Genomic DNA, 26,659 nt, shown 5'->3' with positions numbered 1-26,659 from the left:
TTACTCAGCCATTAAAAAGAATGAAATAATGCCATTTACAGTAACATGGATGGACCTGGAGATTACCATACTAAGTGAAATAAGACAGAGAAAGACAAATATCATATGATATCGCTTTTATGCGGAATCTAAAAAAAATTTTTTTAATGATGCAAAAACTTATTTACAAAACAGAAACAGACTTACAGACTTAGAGAACGAATTTACAGTTACCAAGGGGGAAAGGTGTGGGGGGGGGGGAATAGATTGGGAATTTTGGATTGACATGTACACACTGCTATATTTAAAATAGATGATCAACAAGGACCTACTGTATAGCACAGGGAACTCTGCTCAATATTCTGTAATAACCTAAATGGGAAAAGAATTTGAAAAAGAATAGATACAAGTATACATATAACTGAATCACTTTTTTGGGAGACTGCGCATTCAGGTAATCACAAATAGTAAGAAGAGGTCCGTTTTCACCAACGGTTTGGACTTCATGGACCTAATAATTATGTGGTTAAAACTGTCTGTGCTACATGAAAATAATAGGGAAATATTTCTACTAAGACTTGTAAAATATTTCGCCAGGCAAGCCTCCTACAATCCCCCTATTAAAAGCTGTGAAGTATGCAGGGGACAAAAGAGTCACAGCTGGAAAGAGGGCAGTGAGGTGAATGAATTTTCACTTTCCTAGCCTTTGTCTTATGAATCTATCCACGTACCTACACCATCACAGTTTCACATGGAGAGTGAGGAGTTCTGTGGATTGGGCGTTCCATCTGGAAAATGTATCTGCTGGGACAAGATAAGATGCTGTATATATGATTTAAAAGCCAGTAGGAGTAACACCCTGCTAGGCTCAGGAGTGTGGAGGGGAAGTTTGAAGTGGTACCCATATGTAGACGGAAGCTTCATGTTGTCAACTAGCACATTTTACAGATTAACTTTCCATGTTCTCTGGCTGATCAGTTCCAAAGATCTAAAGATCTATCAGAAGAGGAACAAAGGGAACACAAGTTTTCATTGACTGGGAAAATCATCAAATTGAATGTATCGACAGGATATTCCAGAAGCTCTCATGAAATTGATAGAAACATAAGGGTGATAGGAACCCACCGAGGAGATGAAGTGATGAAAGACAATCCCCTCTTCTTAGAAGATGTTCATGTTATGGTCCTGGATGTGATCATTTTCAATTTGAGATTTTCAAACCTTTGGAATTCTTGAAACTATGTGAAATTATACAAAGACATGTTAGTTTGAGAATTTTATAGGCTCTCCTCTGACAGACTTTCTCTTTCCAGGCCACCTCTCACAAATGACATTACCCAGGGGGCTGTGCAGCCAAAAGAACTCAGATCCACTCTGAGTCACCAGGGCAACATGTCTTCAATGAAGGGACCCATCCTCCTATTGGCTGACAGCTTCCCATTCTGCCAGCAGCTTGGAGGGGCATATGTGATAAATATAAGACTTGGTTCTTGTCCTCAAGAAGTCTGAAGTTTTGTTGGAAAACTATATACCTAATGTGCTTGAATAGCTGTCCGGATTGGATGTAATTTTGTGCTTAGGGAATGGAATCCACCAAAAGTGCTGTGAGATTTAAGATTGATTTTGGTTATATCTATTACTCTTGCAAAATACTGTTTTAAATATGTATGTAATTTAATAGGGGATGGGCTTTGGTGTCTGCTGTGTGTTTTACTAAATGAAACAACAGGGTATAGTGAGATGAGGCTAGGTTAGTGGCCAGAAAATTCTCGATTCTAGTCTCACATTCCCCACCGGCTAGAGAAAGACTGGAGACTTTAAACAAGTTACTTATCTTCTCTGAATGGCAGTTTCTACCTTTGTGTGTGTGTGTGTGTGTGTGTGTGTGTGTGTGTGTGTGTGTGTGTGTGAAATACTACCTTCTGCACCTATCTTATAAGCTTTCTGTGAAGATAAAACAGAATTCAAAGCTGTAAAAAAAGAAGGTAAAATTATTATGAACTCATTGGTTCAATCAAACTACCACCTGAGGTTGTTTTTAAAATGCTTTTCATGTATACTGTGAGTGTTGGATTTTGTATATAGACGTCTGAAAACTCATAAATAAGAACTTCATATAATGGCATTATGAAAGTAATACTGCACGTTTGTGAGTCTGTATCGTATGGTGTTGTGTCACTTGATTGTTACAACTATGATATTTAGAGCAAAAAGGATTCTTATGTGCACTTCCTATATATAAAGAAGCTGCAGCCCAGAGACATTAAGTGTCTTACTTTAAGAAGCTGGAGGAGCTAGGACTGGACCCTGGTATTTCCGACTTTTCATGCAATGTCCTTTCCAAAAAATTTTTGCTGCCAACACCTTGCCAGATTACCGAGAGGAAATGAGGCTTTTAAAGAGCTGCGTAAAAAAGGAATGTCTAAAAATACCACTTGCCCTCTTGAATATCTGTCTAAGATCACCTCAGTAAGTCTTAATCATGAGAACAAAATGAAAACATATTTCAAATGCCTAGATATTGTCTTAAAATTTCACTTCCTCTCAAACAGCACCATTTCACAGCAAGCTGCCATTTTTTCCTAGCAACTGCCATCCACAGATTGTATTTCTGAAGGGTGTTCACTGTTGCCTGTTTTGTCTTTTAGCAACAGATCAACTCCTAGCAACCATGATCGGATACAGCGTCTCCGGCAAGAATTTCAGCAAGCAAAGCAGGATGAAGATGTGGAAGATCGGCGACGTACCTATAGCTTTGAACAACCCTGGGTGAGTGTTTGGTGCCTTGGCTCACTTGTAGGAAGTCCTGCAACTTCCCTGCAGTAAAAGCCACTGAGCTGTGACCTCAGACCTTTATGAAACAAGACAAGATGGAGCCAAATTCCTTTGACCTTTAGTATATTGACCTTTTCCTCATTTCCATCTGGGTTTCATCACTGCTAATTTCATTTTATATCTTGTTGCACCATCTGTCCGCTGCAGAATAGGTTTCATTTGCCTGATGACAAGACAGAGAGGAGTATTCTGACTCTCAACTATGCATTTTTTAAAGTTTAGTTAAGTATTTTTCTATATACATTTTTCTGAGAGTCAGAGCCTGAATAAATCAGTTCAACACGTCTATGGTGTATCTACTCTACGCAAAGTACAGTATTTAAAGATTCTTGATTCTCCCTCGTCTCCTGTGTGCATTTGTTGAGCCCCTTCCAGGTCTCTGCCTCTAGCCCATCTCCAGTCCTCCCTCCCATCGCCGCCAGAGGGACCCTTCTACAGCAGCGCTCTGAATGGCTTCTCAATGCCCCCAAGATAAGTCCAGATTCCACAGTGTGGCGGGCTAATTAATCCTCCCAATCTAGCCCCAGACTCGGGCTCTGATCTTGTGTTTTGCCTTAGAGATGATGTCACTTCTGGGAATGGGAGGCATTGGAGCAGATTTGGGGGTTCAAGATGATGGGAATTGTGAAGGCTTTCATTGGAAACCTGAGAGAGAGAGTCAACTAGAGATGAGTAAATAAGCTGCCTGAGGGAGGAAAATCTAACTGAGGGTATTAGTAAGTCCAGTCAACATGATAGTGTGACCATAGCCAATAATGCTTTGAGAACTGCGAATAGAAAAATAATTTTTAAAAAATTAATTAACTAACATTTATTTTTGGCTGCATTGGGTCATCGTTGCTGCACGTGGGCTTTGTCTCTAGTTGCGGCGAGCGGGGGCTCCTCTTCGTTGCGGTGCGCAGGCTTCTCATTGCGGTGGCTTCTCTTGTTGCGGAACACGGGCTCTAGGCGCACAGGCTTCAGTAGTTGTAGCACGCAGGCTCAGTAGTTGTGGCTCGCGGGCTCTAGAGCGCAGGCTCAGTAGTTGTGGCGCACGGGCTTAGTTGCTCTGGGCATGTGGGATCTTCCCGGACAAGGGCTCCAACCTGTGTCCCCTGCATTGGCAGGCGGATTCTTTTTTTTTTTTAATTATTCTTCACTCCAGTTCTTACAAGAGCAAGTTCTTTTTTTTTTTTTTTTTTTTATTAAATTTATTTATTTTTATTTATGGCTGTGTTGGGTGTTCGTTTCTGTGCGAGGGCTTTCTCCAGTTGTGGCGAGTGGTGGCCACTCTTCATCGCGGTGCGCGGGCCTCTCACTGTCGCAGCCTCTCCCGTTGTGGAGCACAGGCTCCAGACGCGCAGGCTCAGTAGTTGTGGCGCACGGGCTTAGTTGCTCCGCGGCATGTGGGATCTTCCCGGACCAGGGCTCGAACCCGTGTGCCCTGCATTGGCAGGCAGATTCTTAACCACTGCGCCACCAAAGGAAGTCCCAGAAAATAATTTTTTTAAAAAAAATTTATCTTATTGAAGAATAGTTGATTTACAATGTTGTGTTTATTTCTGCTGTACAGCAAAGTGATTCAGTTATACATATATATTCTTTTTCATATTCTATTCCATTATGGTTTATCACAGGATATTGAATAGAGTTCCCTGTGCTATACAGTAGGACCTTGTTGTTTAGAAAAATAATTTTTTAGATGAATTCTGTGATGAGGATTGGCAAGACAGACATGGCAGAAAGTCAAGGAAGGCAAGCCTGGGAGGATACTGGTGAAGCACTGCCCCGTGTGGGCAGGGTGGTCAGTACAGCTCAGGGATGAATGGTATTCACCACAGGGATGAAGCGGTGGTCAGTACTGCTCTGATAGCCTGGGAGGCTGCTGGGAGTGGAGCTGGGGGTGCCAGCAATCTAGGGTTATAAAGCTTAGGAGGCTGCGGTCAAGAGTGTATTTTTGGAGTCCAGGAAAATCTGGATGATGTTGGGATCAAAGGTGTCCCATCCATGCATGTGAGTTCCTGAAGTGGAGGAGTGATTAGGGCCCAAAAAGTGTATTGAGTTCAGTTCAACGTGTTGGGAATATGATTACACTCGATATTTGCGAGAGTATGGGCAGACGAAGAATGGTGTGAGAAAAGGCTGACATAGATCCGAGTGTGGTTAGATTGTAGGGAAGGAGAGATGAAGGTGGGAAGGTTCTAGGAACCTTCAATGCTAGATTGAAAGTCTGAACAAAAATGATATCAAGACAGAATGCTGGCCCACTAGCCAGGTTATAAAAAATAATTTTAAATTTTTTCTCCAGGCCTCAGTTTTCTTATTTGTAAACCAAGGGGGTTAGAGTAGCTGATTGTCAGTTACTAAACCTTTTGTTAGAATGAACATTTAAGAGGAATCTGGGGGTGTAGAGTAAAGCAGATGTCAGTAGAGCTCCTTGGGTTGAATACAGAGGCTGGTGCCGTGGGTCAGAGCTTCTCCAAGTGTAGTCCACGGACCAGCACCTTCAGCTTCTCCTGGGAGCTTGTCACACATGCAGGTTCCTGGGCCCTGCCTCAGACTTACTGGATCTGAACTTCTGTGAGTGGGGCCCAGGAATCTGTATTTTAATAAGCCCTCCACATCATCTCGAAGGATGGTCAGCTCTGGGAAGCATTGCTCCAGAGTTTAGATCATCGCTGAGGTCCTTTTTGGTCCGAAAATCCAGCACCCTCAGTACACTCCACACAAAGCCAGAAAAGGTTCTGATCTGGGCTTTGGTGATCAAGTTGCAGTTTGTGGAAGGTTCATTTTGCAAATGAAAGAAGAAGAAGGAAAAATTGGAGAAGCCGTCCCAGTTTGAAGGACCTCACCTTGGTTCAAGTGAGGAAGATGGGACCTTAGAACAGGCAATATGAGAACGGCATCCCGGAGGAAAAACTCAGGAAATCAATCGTAGCTGACTTTGGGAGGTTATAAAACATGTGCAACAGATTTAATACGTATGAAAATCTAATTGTCCTCTGCAACAATATCACTATTAATAATATTTAGTTTATTTTTCTAGATGATCAAGTAAACTGAGTCATTCCCATGTAGCAACAGGATGGAATTATGTTCATCTACTTCTGTTGTTTGGCTTAATCACTCAACCTAGTCCTGCTAGGTTTCCTAAAGCAGGCTTCTTTTGTGTTGCGGGGTAAACATCCTTAACTGTGTGTATTTGCACAAAGGTGCTGAAAGGAAGAATGAAGCCAGTGGCAACCTGAAGGGATAAACAGCCGCTGCATATGGAAATGGTTCTCACACCCCGTAACTCTAGCAGCCCAGGCCCTCCAAGGGCTTTTCACTCCTCGTCCAGCCCAGGACGGGCAGCGTCGTGCCATTTTACTTTACCAGGGAATGTGGATTATCCAACCAGCATGTTTTAGTCTGTAATTAATCATTTAACTCACCAAATTTCTTGAGTGTTGATTATGTTCTGTTATTGTGTTTCGTTCTGGAAAACAAAGAAAGAATGCCCTTAGGATCCTACAGTGGAGCTGATACAAAGGAAAGGCATGCTTTTACAGTCTTGAGAGGGGGATGCAGGGACTATTGAACACAGAGGAACCACACCCAACTTGATTGTGGGTGGGCACAAAAAAGCTTGAAAGAACACCTCTTTGAAGTGGGAAGATATTTTAAATATATAACTTTGAGAAACAGAGGAATCTATCTTTGGGAACTAAAATTAATTGGAATTATTTCTGGTTAGTTATCCACAGGCAAGATCTCCAGGTTTGTTGGAGGCTAAATGAGCATTTCCTCCTTCTTAGCTCTAGAAGTTTTGCGCTAGGAGATGTGGCAACCGTTTGGTCCATTAGGTTTCTTTATGAGTTTTTTTTAATGCGGGGCATGAATATTTTGGCACATGTTTCTATGTTATCTGCTTAATATGAGCAATCATGCTGGGAAAAAAATGTTTGAGAATGTCTTGTACATTAGGAAACTCAACTACTGAAGGTCATAGGCCAAATTATTGTGTATCAAAATGCCGTAGCAACTTCAGATGGGCAACTTGGCTTATATCATCATTTCCTGTAATGACTGAGCGGGGAATTATTTGGATGACAGGCTGATTACCTTGGGAATGGAATAATTTCCTAAATTGTGCGTCAGAAGTTGACCTTCTCCATTTATTTAATTATTTATTTGTTTATCAAACAATTGGGATCTTGCTGTGTACTCTCCATTCTGCAGACCATGTAAATGAGTGTAAGGTGACTGTAATTCTACTCAGTGTCTTAATTTTCATACAAATTCTCACTGTTGCCTTATTAAGAGCTGCTCAGTTGTTCAAAATGTAACGTAGCCTATAGTTTTTATTATCTGTTTTACAAAATGAGCTTTGAATATCTCGGAATCTTGATTCTTTTCCCGTATGTATTCTGACCTTGAAAGCTCACTGTGTTTGGAAAGGATGAGGCCATGATCTCACCCACTGGAATTATTTGTAATCATTTTAGTGTTAAGGAACCACAAGCCCATCTTCAAGCTGTGTGTACAGCTTAGACTATATTAATTGAAATTGTCCCGCTTGTCAGAAATGCCCACACATGAAGTGCAGTCAGATGTATCATTTAGAAAAATATCCAAGCCAATGACTTTACATACAGAGAGAGATGCTGCAGAAAATTCTTCCAAGTGGCCCTTTTCAACTCATCCATTTTCAGAATGTTCTCTCTACTCTAGCAGAACAGTACGCACCTGTCCCTGGGCTTTTGTTCAAAATAACGTTTGGGCCTGAGGGAGCTGATTTGTGGCACAAAAGGTCCTTCGATGAGCAGAGGCCCAGGACATTTCCTTAGCTCCATAACTGAAGTGAATTCTCTCCCAAGCTAAGTAAAAGAAGAAGAAGAAGAAAAAGCAACTTCTTCCTGCAAAGCAGTGCCAGGTGCAGCATAAATAAAGCAGCAAGTTGCTGTAAATCTTTATTAAGATAATGGAACAATAGCTGAGGTTAGGGTTATTATCACAGAGCTCAGATATGGACAGAACTTAGTGTTGCTTTTAAAAGAATTAAATTGCAGGCTGCAGACCTAAGTACAGTATGCTGTTAAAACTTTACAGATACCTGAGTGTTGCCCACAAGCAGACTTGCTGGCTGAGACTGTTGATGGATGGGATAATGGAGCTTTTAATAGCTGTATTGCTAAATCCTTTCCATCCTGGGTGGGTAGTGACTGAAAGTAGTTTAGTCCTTCAGACAGAAAATTGATCCTCCGCGATATGAATATCCTGTTCTCCCCCAAGCTTTCTTCCTAGCTGTCTGTCCTTAAACAAATAAAAAAAATCTGTCCCTTTCTCCATTTTCCTGCCTTGGACTTTTAGCAACTCCCCTTTCCCAGTTAGGTTCTTGCCTGCTTTAGTAAGAGGGCCAGTCACACTACACAGCCATCCTGCACCCCTAGACTGCCTTCCCTGGACCTGGGGGATTTGAGGAGATGATGCTTCTCTTTTTGTCTTCCTTTTTTGAAGACTTCAGAGGTGTCTGCTGTCATTTCCTCCTAATGGGCCTCCACGCCTGGACTCAAGAAATACCTTCTCAGTTGATAGCCTTGCTGTGTGTAGTGTTACTACATTTCAGATTGGCTGGCAATCACCTCTCTTGAAAATCCACCTGGAGGAAACCATTCTTGCAGCAAAGGGGTGCCCTTTAGTTATGGCAAGGGTGTCTCTGTGCTGCTGCAGAATAGACCCTTTTCTTGGAGTCCCATGACCCACCCTCCCAGCCAAAGCCTCCATGACCCGTGGGCTGTTCTACCCACAGAACCCTCGGGTGGTGAAGTGCATGAGGCTGCCTGCCACCCATCAGTGAGGGACACTGGAGGACTGCTCCTTTATTTTCAACCTCCTTGCTGATTAAGGTGGGAAAATAGATCCAAACCCTGGCTGGGAAAGATGAGAAGAAGACAAATAGTGTGTTAAGACCAAAACACATATTTATAAAATCTTGATGAGGGAAATTGGTATGCGTGGCAATTTTTCTACCATTACTCACATCATTAATAGCAATTAAGCTTTTCAACATTCAGAACCCACAGAGTTCGATCGATAGCTGTGTAAGTACAGTATGTGATGGGTAGAGGGGAGGGCAGAGAGGACAGGATCTAGAGACAAAAGTTAACTTTATTTGGATTAGAGGTTGGCAGTAAGTCCTCTATAGAAAATCATTACCAATATTAGCAATGGCCACTTTTAAACAGAGTAAACAACTTACACTCTTAACATGAGTAAGTGACTATTTGTTATCAGAATGGGGAATTCATACTAGGATTGCAGTGCATTTGAATTGCTAAAATAAGGACTTTAAATCTCAAGGGATATCATTGTTCTTTGTGTTATCATTATCATCATCTTCATCATAGGTTTTCATCCAAAGCACAGCAACTTGTTGTATTTTATTTTTGTTTTCTGTACATGCCCTGGGCATATGTGAAAATTTGAAATTTTTTATTATTCATAATTTAAGTAGAAAACCCACCCTAAATTCTCATTCATAAGACTATTACATATATGTGTATGTGTGAATATATACAAGTGCACACACACATATGCATACATACTCTTTTTCTTATCTGTATGAAGAAAAATTAGATTATTTAAACAGTATTAAATATTAATAAAACTAATGAATTTTATTTCATAAGAGACACACACACTTTTATACGAAGCTCTAAAAGTCTTATAATACCACCTAGTTCAAATTAATACTGAAACTTTGTACAGTACACATTTATTTTTGTTCTTTCTTTAGTCATTTAACAGTTTGGGTCTTGTATTTTTATTTTTTGTATTGTCTATTTTTATTTTGGAAAAATAAGGATGATTTTTACTTAATGGAGAGAAATGCGGAAGGACTTAATTTAGTGAAACACTGTACAGAAGATATTTTCAATATTTTGTTCTACGTTAGTGATACCAAAATTGTGCAGCTTTTGAAGCTTTATATAATTTTTTATATAATATAAATCGTATCTCTTCATAATCACAATAAAGACCAGTACTTTGCAGCTCATTTACAAAAGCAACCTGCATCATTTTCACTTGTGGTTTTAAACATAAGCCATGAAGACAGTCACGTATCGTGGTTCTCCAGCGTATTGTGTAAGAGATAATCATGTATATACTTCTGTCTTACAACCTCTGTCGTTATTATGGCCTTGGCAACCTGGGCTATTTTTTTACTTAAAAGGTCGCTGCTTGTCACCAATTTCATCACACACAAGGCCAGGGTTATTTATAATTTGCACTCTTAGAGCTGAGCTGTTGCCTTGCTGTCTGGTGAATCTCTGGAATCATTACAATTATGTGTTCCCTGCGTGTTTCCCTGTATAGATGTTGCTTTGTTGTTGTAGTTGCTGATGCTGTTTTATCTGAAAACATGCCCTTCTCTCTGGGGTTAAACCTGATCTCTTTCTTCATTTCTATCTTTATTTTTGTGATTTTGGACTCTAGATACCTTATTCTATTTCTGCTGTAGGGACGAAAACCACAAAACCACAGTATCTTAAAGTCGGGGCTGTCGGTGGTAAGAGTGTTCCCACAATTTACGTTTTTATGAGATCTTCATTGAAATCATGAATCAGGTTATTTTTGATTCAGGCCAAGTAGAAGACTTGCCAGGACGACCTTCTCTCGTTGTTGCTCTGGACCCGTCATGCACACAATCTTCCTTGAAATCTGTGGCCCAGTCAACTTTCATCCTAAAAATAAGGGTGATTCTTTCTTTCCTTTTTTTTTGGCTGCGTGGGGTCTTCGCTGCTGCACACGGGCTTTCTGGTGTTCTCTAGTTGCAGCGAGCGGGGGCTACTCTTCGTTGAGGTGCGCGGGCTCTAGAGCGCAGGCTCAGTAGTTGTGGCACACGGGCTTTGTTGCTCCACGACATGTGGGCTCTTCCCCGACCAGGGATCGAACCCGTGTCCCCTGCATTAGCAGGCGGATTCTTAACCACTGTGCCACCGGGGAAGTCCCAGTGATTCTTTCTAATAACCTACTCTTTTGCATGCTCTGAAAAGAGAAAGAGAGTAAAATATTAATAGTAAGACTGAGGTCTGTATTTCATCAGAGTGAGCAAACAGAATGAAATATCTCAGTTTGCTGATTCCAAACTCATTCCCTCATTCTAAGTCTTCAGATCCCATGATAATTTCATCGCTGGGGTTCATCCAGATCCAACCAGATGTGCCACTGATAAACAGTATCAGAAAACAAACAGTAGCGGAAGCAAAAGCCCTTCAACTTTTTTTTTTTTTTTTCCTCCTTCAGAATCAAATTTTCAGGCCTCTGGGAGAAACAACTCTCTACAAGACCTTGCATTTTCTTTTCACAGCTCCACAAGCAGCATGTCACAGAACGGCGTGAGCTTGAAAAGCTGGTTACTAAATCCTGCAGCAGAATGCCAGGTCTTTCAAGACTGTTTGACACATGTGTGTAGCTTAGACTGAGTGTAAAGGAAAGGAAAATGGGGTTCTTTTTGAAGGCGTATTTCCTTGCTTCCCTTTCCCCGTCCAGTGGCCCTTCCCCGGGCTCCCCACCGATAACAGATCAGCTCAGTGCTGTTCGGGGCCAGCCTCATCAAGGGTCATGGAAGAAACTGTCTGTCTCCTTAATGTTGTTGATGAACAATTGCTTCATGCTTTGTTTGTATAAGCAGAGCTCACTCGGCAATGTGTTTTCTTTGCTGAAGGCACCACTGATGTTATTTGAATGGTGTTGTGGAGTGGGTCTCCGAACACACGTTTGTTCCAAGGCGTGTGGTTATAAACATCCACTAGTAGAGACTGGGGTATTGTAAAGCCTAATCTCTTCACCCATTATTTTTGTATCGGGATATTTTTAATATGCTCGCTGATGATGCACATATGCTTTGAAATTTTGTCCTGCATATTGCCTCATCATTGCTTACCAACAAATGGGATATGCTAGCTAGGCAGAAAGGGGACAATAGAGATTGCTTTCTTTCTCTTCGCACAAAAGCCAACCAGAGGAGCCACTCTTTAAGGAACAAACCCACGTGTTATCTTACCATGCTCCAAATGAATGCTGAGACTCATATGATTTCAGAAAATGATTATCGAGCCCAAGTCTCTCATTGGCTTTCAACTCTAAAAGAAAATCAATAACTTGTTTATAAGAGTCTTCATTCAGAATAAGCCTATTGCACAATGTTGCGTAACATAAAGGGGGCAGAGGTCGGCGAGCACTTAAAAGGATTACTTAAGAGTGACTGCCATTGACGCTATGATCAACTATTGTCAGCTGTTTTGTAAAGTTAGAGGCACCGTTGTCTATTTTGAGTGGAGCTACTTTCAAAAGGCCAAATCTCAAAGGTGAGCTAAACGCTGATGGTGAGAAGCTAAAGCATCCACAGGGGCCCAGCATCATGTATCACCCAATATCTGGTTTTGGTCAGCGGCAGCAATGAGCAGATGACCTGCTGACCAAAGTATTTAGCCAGAGGATGGAAAATTTATCTGTGGCGTATAATTAACCTAGGTAAAAATGCCATATCCTCATAGCTAAGGCAAAATGTATTATTTCATAACCAATTCCAGTAGCTGTTAGCTTGCAGATTCATTCTTTCGATAAGTGTTTCTGTTCACATGTGGCTGCCATCCGTGGATTGGAGGACCTGTACGTGGTGAACACTGCCTAGTTTCAACTCATCTTGGTTCAAAATTTAGCTGTCCTCCTTTAATAAAAGGGGCATCAGCTACATTGTATCCTACTGCTAGAGTAAAATACATAACTACCGAAAAGATTCACCAGCATGGCCGACTTTCAAGTGTGTACCCTTGGACTTTCCCACTGTTGTGAATTATTGTAGCAAATTTGTATATTTTTTGGCATTGACTTCTAGATTTCTGAGCAGCCTTACTCCCCTGTATTTGCTGTATATACAAGGGATGTAGACTAGTGTCTAATGTCAGTATTTACCAAACCTCACTTAGGCAGACTAGAAAGGTGGACGTCTCAATTTTAAACCATTCTAAAGCCGTAATTAAAATTTAGGATGGTGGGGTATTTGGGGCTCACGCGATCAATGAGATGCCTCTTGAGAAAATTGCACTTGATTTTTAAGAAATTCACGGAAGTTGCAAATTGTTTCTAAGTCAGTCTGTGAGAATGGAAATAGTCACCCGGTCCTGTGATATTCGTAATTCCTGTCTCGTGACTCGTGTTGCGTTTTCCCCCCGCAGCCCAACTCCAGACCGTCGGCGCAGAGCGGCCGGCACTCGGTGTCGGTGGAGGTGCAGATGCAGCGGCAACGGCAGGAGGAGCGCGAGAGCTTCCAGCAGGCCCAGCGCCAGTACAGCTCCCTGCCCCGGTACGAGCACCCCACCCGCACCCCCGAGTGTCGCCATCCTCCCCGTCCTTGTCCCTTGGGAAATCCCTCCTCCCCAGTGCACTGTCTTCTTCTCCAATAACGAAGAACCGCACATAGATGGTGGGAATCATCGCTTCCTTAGAGGCCACCTTACCGCGTGGCAGGGAGACCAGGAGGGAGGTGTTTCAGGAGATGCCCACACCTTCACTGGGCAGCTCCCTCACTGGACCTGAAGTGGCTTGATCCACGAGGACTGGGCTTAGGGGTCAGACCTGGGTTCTGGTACAGCAAGTCCCCTACACATGAACGAGTTCCGTTCTGAGAGCACGTTTGTAAGTCCGATTTGTTCATAAGTCCAACAAAGTTAGCCTAGGTACCCAACTAACACAATCAGCTACATAGTACTGCACTGTAATAGGCTTAGAATACTTTTCACACACATAATACCTAAAAAACAAAGACAAAAAATAAACATCTTTAATCTTACAGTACAGTACCTTGAAAAGTACAGTAGTACAGTACAACAGCTGGCGTACAGGAGCTGGCATCGAGTGAACAGGCAAGAAGAGTTACGGACTGGAGGAGGGAGAGGAGGTGGGAGATGGTAGACCGAAGGATCGTCAGCAATAGGAGACGGAGGGCAAGCTGCAATTTCACTCATGCCTGTCGTTGATGGCACAGGTTCTGGTTCCTCGCTGGAACCAGATGCAGGTTCACATCTTTGAAAGTTCGCAACTTGAAGGTTCGTATGTAGGGGACTTACTGTGTTGGTTCTGCGACCTCCCCTGGGGCTGGAGACAGATTCCTCAACTGAGAAATGGAAAGAGAGCTTTTACTTTGCTCAGCTCAGGGGTAACTAGGATAAATGGTATCTTGTAAATCTAGAGTTCTCCAAAAGAATAGGTGCTAAATGCTCCAGGCACCGTATTTAGGGGGGATCAGTGGTCCCAAACCTGCCTCTCTTGCCGTCCTGCCATCCTTGCTTCTGCTCAGTGTTGAACCTCGGAGAGTCCCGGGATGTCCACCTGCCTAGCTGATGGCCAAGCCAGAAGGGTTTCCCTGCCGGGCTCCCCACGTGGAGGCCCCTCTGCCCCAGGGCTTCTCTGCCAAAGGCCTGGAGAGCCCTCAGGTAACGGCGCCCTAAGACATTGAAATGATAGCCATTTTCCATCTAAGTATTGTAGATAATGAAAGTGTTTAAAAACATTCAGCTTTCCAAACTTCCCCAAAGAAGTCACTCCTATCATCACAATTCTTACAGGCGTTTGTACGGAACACGATTTCAAAACCAGGTGACAAAAACATTTTGGGTGGAAAACGGTCTACTTACCATGTTTATATCAAGTAGACCATTTTGAATTTGGGGGAAAACAGTGCTGGGGTGGGGCAGATTTGACCGACTGATATAAAAGTGATCCTGATTCTAATAAAGGTGAGTCCTTTTAATGTTAAATAATCACCATAACAGCCCTGGGGGACTTCACTGCACTGACCCGGGTCAGCCACGCCCACGTGGGTGTGAGTGCAGCTCTCTACCAGGAGGGGCACTGCCTAGTGTGGGAACTTGATCACTCAGCTGTTCTCTCTCAATCCGTAAAGCCGTGTCTCCTTTGAGTACAGAAGTATCCTTTCTTTTACATAGGAGCGTAACTAACAGTTATTTAGCCCACTCTAGGCAAGAGTCATTGAAGTTCAGGTCTAGACAAGACCTTGGAGAGCACGTCTTGCAAGGAAACAACTCAGAGAAATTAAGGGACTCTCCTCAAGGTCACACACTAGTATGTAATTCCACCAGAATTCCAACCCCACCCTGCCCAACCCTGACCCTAAACCACTATTTTGTAATGCTCATTGCTACCGAGGGCTTTGGTGCTCACATTTGGAACGTGAGCAGATATGGATATAAAGGTCTCTGTGCTCTGCTGCCCTTAGCACTTGGGGGAAGGCCACCGCCTGAATCACCCCAGAGCGTCAAATGGGCAACACTTCAAGGAACACAAAAAGCTTCTCCTGTGTAAGTGCCCTTCTTGCCGCCTGTCGGCTTGCCTTCCATCAGAAAGACGAGCGTGATGATGGGGGTGACCCGACACACGTGGTGTGGCCCTGCTGTCCCAGCCACGCAGTGGCCACTGTGAATCACGGCCCACGCAGGTGGTGTTGTCCGCGCAGGGGCTGTGATCTTATCTTATTGGCAGCATGTTTGGCTTCTTATATTTTAGTTGTGTTTGAGAGTATTTGTAAGAAATGGAGGAGAGCTCTCATAAAGCGTGTGTAAGAAGAAAGTGAGATGGGAAATGGCCAGGACTAGGGAAGGGGAGGAGGAGGGATAGGGGTGGGAGGGCCTGGTGGGAGGAGAGACTCTGGGGCCCCATCCTTGGGAAGAGGACCAGAGAGAGGCAGGTGCACCGGATTTCTCCTGCTCACCTTCCAAAGTCGCTCAGTTCTCCAAACGGATCCTTTCATCCTGGCGCCCCCTCTCCAGCTCTCTCCTCCTCTGTGCTTCTCTCCCTCCTCTCCCCCTGAAGCACAGGTAGAAGCACCTGTAATTCCATGGACCAGAGGCTTGCTGCTGCTGGGACTATTGCTGTCAGTTAGTGTTTCCCTAAAGAACCAGAACTTTCCCTCTGGTAGTTTATAACTCCCTTACTATTAGCCATTTTATTCTGTGCGGATAGGAGAAAAGTAGAAATCTTAAAATTAAAGAGCTGTGTGGGTTTAGGTGAGTGGGGCTGGTCGGCCTGTACGTCACATTCACTTCTTTTAGCGAGTACAGGTGGGGGGGTTAATTTGCATATAACTTATTGTCAGCCCTCCGTATCCATGGTTCCATCCACAGTTCCATCCACGACTCCTCTGTATCCATGGATTCAACCAACCACAGACCATGTCATCCTGAGGTATTTACTCTTGGAAAATATCCATGTATAAGTGGGTCCGTGCAGTTGAAACCCATGCAGTTAAAGGGTCAACTGTAATTCCTCAACGTGCATCTCTGAGTGAGGGAATTAGGAATGCGGGGTCTTGCACACAGCTTGGTTCCTTGCAGGGAACCTCGCTCAGCCAGAGGCTGGAGATCGGAGGGGGGGCTGTGACCCGCACGAGCTGGAGGCGAAATCCCCGTTTCTGACATGTGATATTCTTCAAAGACACTTGACCTCAGCTCTTCGGATGTGGACAATTAGCGGACTTTGGTCTAAGCAAGTTGCTGTGGCATTTGAGACCAAAACGATTTCACGCGCACACAAAGAGTCCAGTTGCAAAGTGGAGCATAAAAGAAAACAAATGGTCGAGACTCTGTATCAGGCGCGCTAGGTGAGGTGGTTTGAATTAGAGGGATGTATACGCACCAGAGGGGTTTGTAAATTCTCACTGTGATTAAGGAAACCTATAGGCAGACTTCAGGTTGCATTGTGAAATGTCAGGAAGAAACACTAGCCAGGTGGTAACATGAGATCGGGGGGAAGGGGACACGAGTGGCCACACACTGAATTCTCAATCAGAGGAGGGTTTCTTTTTTATTCCTAAATTAGTTTTCTTTTTTCTGTTTTACTTTCTTTTTTTAAATCCTTTTAAAAATGCCTAGCTTAGTTCCTTAGTATCCAAAAGGCAGCTCTAAATCTGAGTAGTAGAAAAGTATGTTGGGTCATAGTCACTGATAGAAAAGCATATTCAAGATTCTTTGTTGAATGCTTTTCTTTACCTTTCCTCTGCATCTTTCCTCCTGCCATGGGTGGCTTCTTGCTCATCCACCTTGCTTCCCAGCTGTGTCTCCACGCCCTGACTCAGTCTCCCCCACAGGTCCGTTTATTACGTGTCTCGACTGCCTCTCACCTTGTCAGCTGTGGTCTGTCTTTCTTCATCCCTGTGTGTCCTCCTCAGCGCAGTGACTGACGGCTTTCCTCAGGCGCTGGGGCTTTGCTGGGTGTCCTGTACATGACAGTGGTCTTCAGGCATCATCACTAAGTGGCAGTTATTGCCACACCAGGGTCTGTGCTTTGGGTCGACTGAGGCATGAGTCCAGTGAGCGCATTCCAGGACCCAACAAACCTGCGTGTTGACTGTAAAGACACTCATTGGAAGGAATGATGCTTTGTTGCTCCTGTGGTTATTCGTGGCCTTTGAGCAATGCTGGGACAGTGGAAAGCTTGCTTCTGATTCTGACTCTGGGACGTGTTTGTGAGTTGCTTCCCCGAGTGAGGGTTCTCCAGTTAGTCCCTGGTGCCTTTCTCTGCTCCCTGATCTCTACCAACCCTTCAGACAGAGGACAGAAAGCTGATCTTTTTGTTTATTTTTTTCCCTTGGTCAGAAAGATGCCCTCCCAAACCCAGAGCCTAATTATTGGAGGCAAAGTCACTTGAAAGTCACCCAGTAGTGAACCGTGTACTATATGCCACACTTTTGTGAGCACTTTACGTCTGTGATTTCATTTATCTCTCCCCAGAACCCTATGAGGTTAGAGGTTATGCCTGTTTCACAGATGATGCACCTTGGGCCCAGGGAGGGCAACTCCCCCAGGCTCACACAGCCACACGCGCAGACTCAGGGCTGGACCTGTGTCCGCGGGACGCCCAGCCTCTCTCGCGCCATGCTCCGCGCCTGCGCGCCTCATCTTCCAGTGGCGGAAACTCTGTCTGCTGCTTGCTCGTGTTTCTCTACAACCTGCTCATTTCTTGTCCTCTTTAATCAAGAGCTTGTTGCTACGCTAGCTTCCTTTCTGAGGAAGCGTGTGTGTGTGTGTACGTGTGTCCATGCGTCCATGTGTACATATCTGTGTGTATGTACTTTCCTCAAGTGTCTTACTTCGAACCTCAGGGAGGTTTTCTTCCTTCTCTCTAAACTGCTTCATTTGAAGAAAATTTTAGCTTCAGGAAATTCTTTCTCCCACATCGTCATAATTTCCATCCTGAACAAACCGTTAGTGAATTCTCAATGTGTTTGAATACACAAAGACTCTGTTTTCCTGGGACTGATTCAAAATGTAACTTCCGGTACGTGGAGCAAAGCCTCCGGCATCGTGGAGTTGGAGACGGGGATGGACAGGGCTAGTGGATCCCCGTGGACCAAGGATGAAGAAGCCTATTTCCGGTTATCCTTAAACTGATAACTAACCCGTGGAGGAATCCCACGTTGTCGCTGTAACATCAGTAACAAGTTTGTTGTTTTAATTAAAGTTTCATGATTAATGTCAAATCCCTTGGTTTCATGCTGGCACTTTCCATCATTCACTGCTCTGAGCAGATTAATTTATGACTCTTTAAGTGAAGGTAATCAGTGCTTTAGGCAAGTAAACTATTCCATCAAATATAAGGATTCTTGCCTGGGCTGACTGTACACATGGTCCAATTCCCATTAAAAGGATGGATATACTGTAGACTGTTCAGTTAATCAGAGTCATATCCAGGGAGGATTCTGGACAGTAGTTCATCTTTCTTATTGAAAATACCCTTGACTACATTTTAGGTCATATGGAAAATGGGCAGATTTTATCCCAAACCATGTTGACAGCACTTCTGAATGTTCAGGAATACAAATGGCTTCATTCCTGTGGGAGACCGAGCGCTGCATAGACCTTATTTTTCCTCTACCAGTCTTTCTGAACACTCTGTCATGTTGTGTGTGTTGATGTGAAAGGTTGAACAATACGTACTGGCACCGAATGATTTTCTTATTGATAAATGGAGCAATATATTTTGTTTTATGGCTCAATTCTCGCTCCTTCTCTTCCATTTTTAAGGCAAAAAAATTAGGGCATGTCTCCCTTCCTGGCACAAAATTGTTTTACTTTATCATAGCCAATCTTATTGTAAATTCATAAAAGCATCTAGAGACTTGATAGTAAATTAAAGATGTTTCAAAACAATAATGTTTCCTGAAAATGATGTGCAACTTTATTGCAGAAGGGATAAGAAGCTGAAATTTCTATAGGACTCTGATTTATTTCCCCATCCTGGGGTGACAGGAAATGGGTTGAGTAGGTTACCCTGGGCTTGGGTAAGGATGCCGTGGGCAGGAAAATAGTTCTTCCTCCGCACACGTCCAGGTTCTGCAATCTTGATGAACATGTATTCCGAAGGGTGTCAGTTGCTGACATATACAACTCAAGAGCCGGGGCTTTAAGGGACTGCCTGTTGCATTTTTAATCATAAAGCAGTCTAGACTTAAATCTTTCATAACTGAACTCAAATCAGAATCCATCACACGTACTTCATATTAGCTGGCGTCTCTGGCATGATGGTGGTAGCTGTGTAAAATATTTGTTTGGCTTGTTTAGAATTGAATTGTAATGTTCTAAAGCGAGAAATTATTGCTGGTGTAGAAGCTGCCAAATCGCTAATACCCCTAACAGCGTTCTGCCAATGAGTCTAAACTGCAGGAGATATTGTCACCCTGAGCAGAACAGATAGCACCACCCAGACACAGATGGGGGACCCTGTTTCTGAGTAGCTGCAGAATCTGTTAGCTGTCTCTCCTGTGTAGCCATTGTTTGTGCAGACTTGTCTCAGACTTGAACTTGCCAGGGACAGTCATGTTTTCATCCTCCCGCCCCTATCACAGTGTCTGACACGTGACTGGAACCAAATACAGTAAGTCCCCTGCATTCGAACGAGTTCCGTTCCGAGAGCACGTTCGTTAAGTCCAACAAAGTTAGCCTAGGTACCCAACTCACACAGTCAGCTATACAGTACTGTACTGTAATCGTTTTATAATACTTTCCACACAAATAATACATAAAAAGACAAACCAACCCCCAAAATAAAGAAAGCATGTTTAACCTTACAGTACAGTACTTGGAAAAGTACAGCAGTGCCAGCAACATCACTGCTGCTTTTACGCTTGCTTCCTGACATCCTGGGCTTGAAATGAAGACACTGTACTACTGTACTCTACACGGTACTGTACAGTAAAGTACACAAAAGCACAACCATTTGTAGAGGAGGCACGCACGTGACAATGTACGCCAGACGCGTGAAGTAACTTTCCGTGATTGGACATGCGAACGCACGTTCGCATGTTTGAAAGTTCACAACTTGAAGGTTCGTATGTATGGGACTTACTGTAATGTTTGTTGGGATATAGAAATGCTATTTCGGCTCAGCCCTGCCCCCTCACTCCTTCCTTCCTTCCGTCTCTCTCCCTCCCCTTTTCCCAACCCTCACACTCACCTTTGGGCTTTGCTTTCTAGGCAGAGCAGGAAAAATGCCAGCTCCGTCTCCCAGGATTCTTGGGAGCAGAACTACTCCCCTGGGGAAGGCTTCCAGAGTGCCAAGGAGAACCCCAGGTATTCCAGCTACCAAGGCTCCCGGAACGGCTACCTGGGCGGGCACGGCTTCAACGCCAGGGTCATGCTGGAGACCCAGGAGCTCCTCCGCCAGGAGCAGAGGCGGAAAGAGCAGCAGGTGAAGAAGCAGCCCCCTCCCCCCGAGGGGCTCAGCAACTATGACTCATATAAAAAAGTCCAGGACCCCAGTCACGTCCCCGCCAAGGGGCCCTTCCGGCAGGACGTGCCCCCCTCCCCGTCTCAGGTCGCCAGGCTGAGCAGGCTCCAGACTCCTGAGAAAGGGAGGCCCTTCTACTCCTGAGCAGGAGGAGGGCAGACGCTTCGTGTCATGCAATAAAGGACATTTTCCTGTGAAGACTTGTATTTTGGGAGTTTTTTTGAAACCTCGGGGGTAGTATGGAATATTTCTGTTGCTGGTATTAGTGCCTTTAAGCAGTGTGGGCAATTCGATGGAAGGCCTTAAATGTCTTTGCCACTGTGTCCCAAGTGTCTGTTTCATGGAAGGATTTCCCGCCATCTGACAATCACCTGTTCGAGGCATCATACGCTCTGCATCTCTCAGGTACTGGGAATCTGGCCCAGCCCGGGAGACGTCGTGGCTTCGTGTTACCGCCCCGTACAGCTTGTGGCAACAGATTACCCTGAAGTCAAGGGTGACGTTGATCCCTCTTGTTTCCCTTTAAGTTTCTTAGGTGAGGTGACATCTCCATCTCTGGTGGATGAAAGTGGGTGACATACACCAGTAATTGGGACTCCGTGGTACTTCCCAGCACAGTCATTTTTAATCCTTTGTAACCAGTATGGTTTCCCTTTTCTTTCTCAGCTCCTTGCAACAAGAAATTTCCTTCATCTAAAAGAAGCTAAGCCATATTCCAACACTGTCTGTTTATCAGGGGGGGTCCTTTTGTAACTGCCTTATAACTCAGTGTTACCAATAAAGTGATTATTGTGTCGCGTGTATAAATACCCTTGCTCACTCCTGATCCTCGCACGTGTGTTGAGTCACCATGGCTCTGCGTGGGGAACGGGGGAGACAGGCGTCAGCCCTGGTGGGGCAGGGGGCCGCCCACCCGCCGGCCCAGTGTGTGTCACGACACGGTGGGTGGTAGCTAAGGAAAGAAAGAATTCTCCCAGGATGAGCGTCTGGCCCAGTACATCCCAGCCATTCTTTTTAAATTAGTTTTTGTTTGATGAGTTGGCAGGAAGGGCATAGCGTGGAACAAGGATCGGTCAGACACTCATTTTGGGATTCCAGAACCTCATCTGCTTTCTCCGGTTTTGAAAGTCGGTTGCGATGGATGGTTGTCTATTCATCCACCTGTTGTCTCTCTGCCTGGTGATGTCATCCAGGTTTCTAGATAATTCTGCCATGAAATAGAAAAGGTAAATAAATAAGAAGAAAGCTGTTCCACATCCCACAGAACATTCTGGTGTCCCCAAACAGGGGTAACAAAAGGTTACCCTGGTGTCAATATGTTAATGTACATGCGGGTCATGAGGACCTGGGTTACTCCCGTGTTCCCATCTTCTCATTTGTTGGTCTGAACATCCTGTTGTAAACCGTGGCTGGATTGCTAAAGTGCCTGCGAATCCCGATGTGAAAAAAGCTTGAGATGAAAGCTCAGCATACTGTGTGTTAACAAAAAAGAAAAAAAAAGACATGTACTGATATGCCTATTTTTTATTTTTACTGGCACATTGTATTTTTGTGTCCACTTCTTTTTAGAAAATATGTGAGGGGTTCATCCCCGTACCTGCGTCTCTTTTGCATTTCTGTGTAATGGTTCTGTTTGTTCACGGAGCATAGCGATGTTGAAATGATGTGACCAGTGTAAGCGTGGTGACCTCCGACGAGAGTTGCTCTTCCTCACCGCCTCCCCTGTGCTGTGAGAAACAGCTTTCCCTGTACATATGAGACTTCTAATAAAAGGCATATTTCTTCCTGTTCTCTGTGTGTCTGTAGTATTCCTGTGAAAACTCTCCTAGCTGGGTTTTTTTTTAAAGTCTACTAGCAGAAGTAATTTTTTTTTTCCATATTTAGAGAAAGTTGAAAGTTTCCTCATCTCTGTCTGTGCAGACACGGAAGTGGGTGATTGATTGTTTATTTGAACACCTGAGGGGAGAGGGGACAGGGAAGAGAGAAAGACCTAATTAATGAGTCCACTGGAAGGCCCAGGCTGCCCAAAGCAGCCGGGAAATTCGGACTGGAAGGAACCGATACGCTAGAATAAATAAAAGAATAATTATACAGGGAGCGATGTAATATTTCCGTTGTTGCCCTTTGCACTATGGACCATTTCAACAAGGCGAATGTTCTGCTTGAGTCCTAACCATGTGTACCTCGATCGCAGAGAGAAGTCCAAATTCAAGCTGACTTCCAAACTAGCCTGGTTCTTACTTCCCGGATTACACAATGAGGCTTTGCTCCTTCTTCCAGAGGGACACTCGTTAATATTTGTATGGTGCTTTGAAGGCACAAAGGGCACTAGATCCCTGGGTGGGCCTTGTGCACCATTATGGTCGTGGTCGCCACCCAAAGGGCAGGCTTTGCAAAGACCTGTCCAAAATGCCCTCCCATGGAGGGCCGAGCATCAGCTGGTTGTCATAACAACCCTTATGCTGCCACTAAATCCAAACTCTGTCACCTCCAGATTAGTAACGAGAGGTGTATAGCAAGCCAAGGAGATAACACGTCTTTGGTTCTTATACGCCTACAAGGTGTGGGAAAGTAGAAAAGCGAAGATGGACAGATTTGTTAATTTTCTCGCTGACCAGGAGTCCCGCTGCAAATGCCAAAACTCACAGGTTATTTATCTCAACTGACAGTGAGAAGAGAGACAGTACTGAATGCTGTGGGAGCCTAAATCACAGAGGATTTGTTGATTAAAACTGACAGTTTGAGCCACACAGAGAAGAGGAGGAGAAATAGATGTGGGTCAGCACAGAAGTGAGAATATGCCCGATGAAGCAATCTTGTCTAAATGAACTGGTCTCTGCTCCAGCACATCTCACAAGGACTTGCTGGGACCAGAGGGAGAGTGTGTCCACAGGGAGAAGTCTCAAGTCAGGAAAGGGTGCAGGTGGCAACCCCGAGGCCCTCACACAGCTAAGGATGGAGGTGCACTCAACTGTCCCTCAGAAAACGTGGTCCCCCTGTTATCGCTTCTCTTAGGCCATTAGGACTATAGATAGTCTTATAAATATGTATATGTAACTATACATTATAAAACAACATTATATAATGTAGCAGTAGTCTGTGTAACTCAAGCACCCCACCCATCTCCTTTCCCTGGAGTCAGTTAGACCAAAGGCAGCTCAGAGGTGAGCGGAGCCCAGGTATCACTAAAAGGAAGGAGAGATGGACCCGGGCTCCTCAGGTTTTCTGCCAAGGAAGTCAAATCTGTCAACTCCGAGACGGTAAACCAAATGAATTTTGTTTCATCGAGTGGGGGCCATTGGTTTTGTTGCAAACCCTTTTTGAAAAAGGGCAGAAAATAAGCAAAGATTGCTGACCACCACTTAGGCGGCAGTGGGCTTTGTCATGATCTGCCACCATGAGTCTGAACACGAGGCCAGAGGGAAGAAGAGACCAGGGGTCCGGAGGCTTCTCTGTCCACATCATTTACCCCAAAAGGGCACTCATCTCCTGGGCTGCTCCCCTTCTCCGATTGTTTTCATTAGAGAGTAGACGTTGTTCGTGTATACACATGACAGGCACATGCAGCAGATGTGAAATGCGTACGTAATTCTATATTTAGCTGGTTATTTTCATGTGTCCCTTATTTCATTCTTAAAACCCAAGTCTTACCTCCAGTTGATATCAACCTGAGCTTAAGCAGATAGTAATTTGTTTCTGGCTTTGTTTGCTCGTCCTGGCAGAGAAAGTGACTGAGGTTCCATCATGCTTGTCCCATCGTGGATGTCCTTGTACGACATGGTGTGCCGTACATTTAAATGTCTATTTAACAGTCAGTTCTTTTCTTCTTTTTTTTTTTTTTAACAAAGATTACTCTGACAATGACATGTCAGGCAAGGAGATAATCTTTTCTTACTTCAGAGACAGGATATCATCTTAATAAGGCAGCTAATAAGAATGTTCACAGGTCAGAAAGTGAGAATGATGGAGAGACTTTAATGGAAAAACCATCTTCAGCTCTGAGTAATGATTAGATCACAAAGCTGGTTGAATTAAATTGACTTTTTTTTTTTTTTTTAGTGCAAGGAGGATGAAGGTTGTAATTCTGAGCATAAGCTTTTTTTTTTTTTTGGAACAAGAAACTGATATTTTACTTCAGATTTCATAGAGAAAAGGTGGGATTATCATTGCCTTCCACACGGAAGGAGCTTATTTTCCCGTTAGATGGGTTGTTCCCTCCAAAATTCATCATCTTCCCAGTCAGCATACATCTTCCTCTGCCTCCTTTTCCTTTTCCCTCAGCTTTCATATTCAGCAAAGGAAAAATCGATGGGTGCCCTTTGTCCATAAATTTAGTTTTTTTAGATTAAACCCTATAGTGGAGAATTTGATTTTTATAAAAGATTCCATTATGAGTCAGATAAGATCAAACGTCTTTGCTAAAGAGGGTAATCGCTTTTCCTCGTGAGGTTTTTTTTTTTTTTTTCCTTTCTGAGTTTAAATTTCAACGATCAGTTTTTATCTCCTCATTTTTAATTTTTTAAAGCGAGTTATCTGTGCGCTGGCCTGTCACTCCCTAGATGTGTCTATTTCATTCCGGACACGGGAGAAAAGTGCAAGAAACAAGGACTAAGGCTTCCCACTGTGAAACCGAACAATTACTCATCTTTCATCCTTAACATTTATTTCCTCACAGGATCAATTAAATGTGTGAAAAAAGGGCTTTTTTGAATTGCTCAACTAACTGCTGAGTCACCTTGCACTGTCGTTGGCTTAGAAAAACCGTTTGGAGCTTGTTCCCATCTCTGCAAAGTCTCGTGATGATCTGAGTCTCCTCCTGGGGTGTCATCAGCTCTCGGATCAGCGGCTGGAAGGTGGTGTCAGGGCGGGAGCCCTTCTCCCTTCTCTGAAGGCAGGTTGCTGCTTGCTAGGACGCTCCTTCTGAAACTGAAGTTTGGCTTCCATGAGGGATTTTACGATGCAAATATTTTAAGTACAACTTTGAAGATTTTGCCATTAAAAACAGTCTCACGTGGCTCAGGGCCCAGCCGACTGCAAACTACAAGGGGGAAGTGCCATAAATTGCTGGCAAGGGACAGGAAGGAAACAGCCCAAATTTCTAAACCAATCGTGACCTTGGTGAATGATTTGGTTTCAGGGTTCAGCTCATATCTGATTTGCTTTTATTCGGCTCTCGTTGTCAGTGGCAACAAACTTATCACGGTTGTTCATGTTGGGATGAAATGGGAGCAAACATTAGCCTGACAACCCAGACAGAGCTGGAATGAGGACTTGCCCTGAAAGCCGGGTATTTTGGAATCATGCAAAGCTTTGAACTTGGCTTGTGGGGCCTCCAAGTGAATTTGTCCTGCACATGCCCTTGACTTGCAACTCCATTTCCAAGCCTTCTTTAATGTTATCTGCATGGCTTGCCTCCCATCTGAGCCTGAGGAGCTCGCCCTCTGGTCCAAGCAACCAAAGCGTTAACACAAAATCTGAACCAGCCATCAGAGGGCACAGCGGCCCTCTGGCTCCCACATTACTGGGTTGTGCCCATCAGAGGGCACAGCGGCCTGTGGCTCCCACATTACTGGGTTGACTTATGCGTGTAGTGCTTTACAATTTGTACAGCATTCTCTTCTTTCGCATCCCCAAACCCTGTGAAGCACGTTAGGGAAATGAGAGTCCAATTTTACGCATGAGGAAATGGGGATTCCGAGAGTTTGTGACTTGCCGGTTGGTGAACAGCCCAATCACAATGTGGAACCCATTGTCCTGAACCTGTGGGGTTATAAGGGTTTTATCAAAAGGATGGTTTTTTTGTTTTTAACAATTTAAAATTCCTTACTTGATGGTAATTCATTGATTGGGAAAAGAAACAATATAATGCATAAAGAGTTAGGAAATTAACAATGCCCTGAAAATAAATTTTATTAATCATAATACTATTTGTGTACACTTACAAATACATATGTCCATATATTATATACATTATGTGAGATAAATATAATGGTTCTATAATGGTTTACTTTAGTCCAAAAATGCCTTTTGAAATAGACAACCAGCCAGGCCTGCGTGTGGAACTGCAGACCCCACTGGG

At 43.9% G+C, this 26,659-nt stretch overlaps 1 protein-coding gene across 17 annotated transcripts in view; it reads left to right on the top strand.

Annotated features, from left to right (window-relative positions):
• Nucleotides 1-22,370, top strand: part of PARD3 (par-3 family cell polarity regulator) — a 631,899-nt gene extending 609,529 nt beyond the window's left edge. For all 17 annotated transcript variants that reach the window (XM_059911602.1, XM_059911622.1, XM_059911633.1 and 14 more), the window contains 3 exons: nucleotides 2,628-2,748; nucleotides 13,017-13,144; nucleotides 20,328-22,370. In XM_059911602.1, coding sequence (XP_059767585.1) covers nucleotides 2,628-2,748; nucleotides 13,017-13,144; nucleotides 20,328-20,724 — 646 coding nt within the window. In that variant the 3' untranslated portion in view covers nucleotides 20,725-22,370. The remainder of the gene's footprint in view (nucleotides 1-2,627; nucleotides 2,749-13,016; nucleotides 13,145-20,327) is intronic.
• The last annotated feature ends 4,289 nt before the right edge of the window (nucleotides 22,371-26,659 follow it).

The sequence above is a fragment of the Balaenoptera ricei genome, chromosome 2, assembly GCF_028023285.1.
Source record: "Balaenoptera ricei isolate mBalRic1 chromosome 2, mBalRic1.hap2, whole genome shotgun sequence".
Taxonomy (NCBI): domain Eukaryota; kingdom Metazoa; phylum Chordata; class Mammalia; order Artiodactyla; family Balaenopteridae; genus Balaenoptera; species Balaenoptera ricei.
The sequence above is the reverse complement of the archived record's forward strand: the minus strand, read 5'-3'. Positions and strand labels throughout refer to the sequence as shown.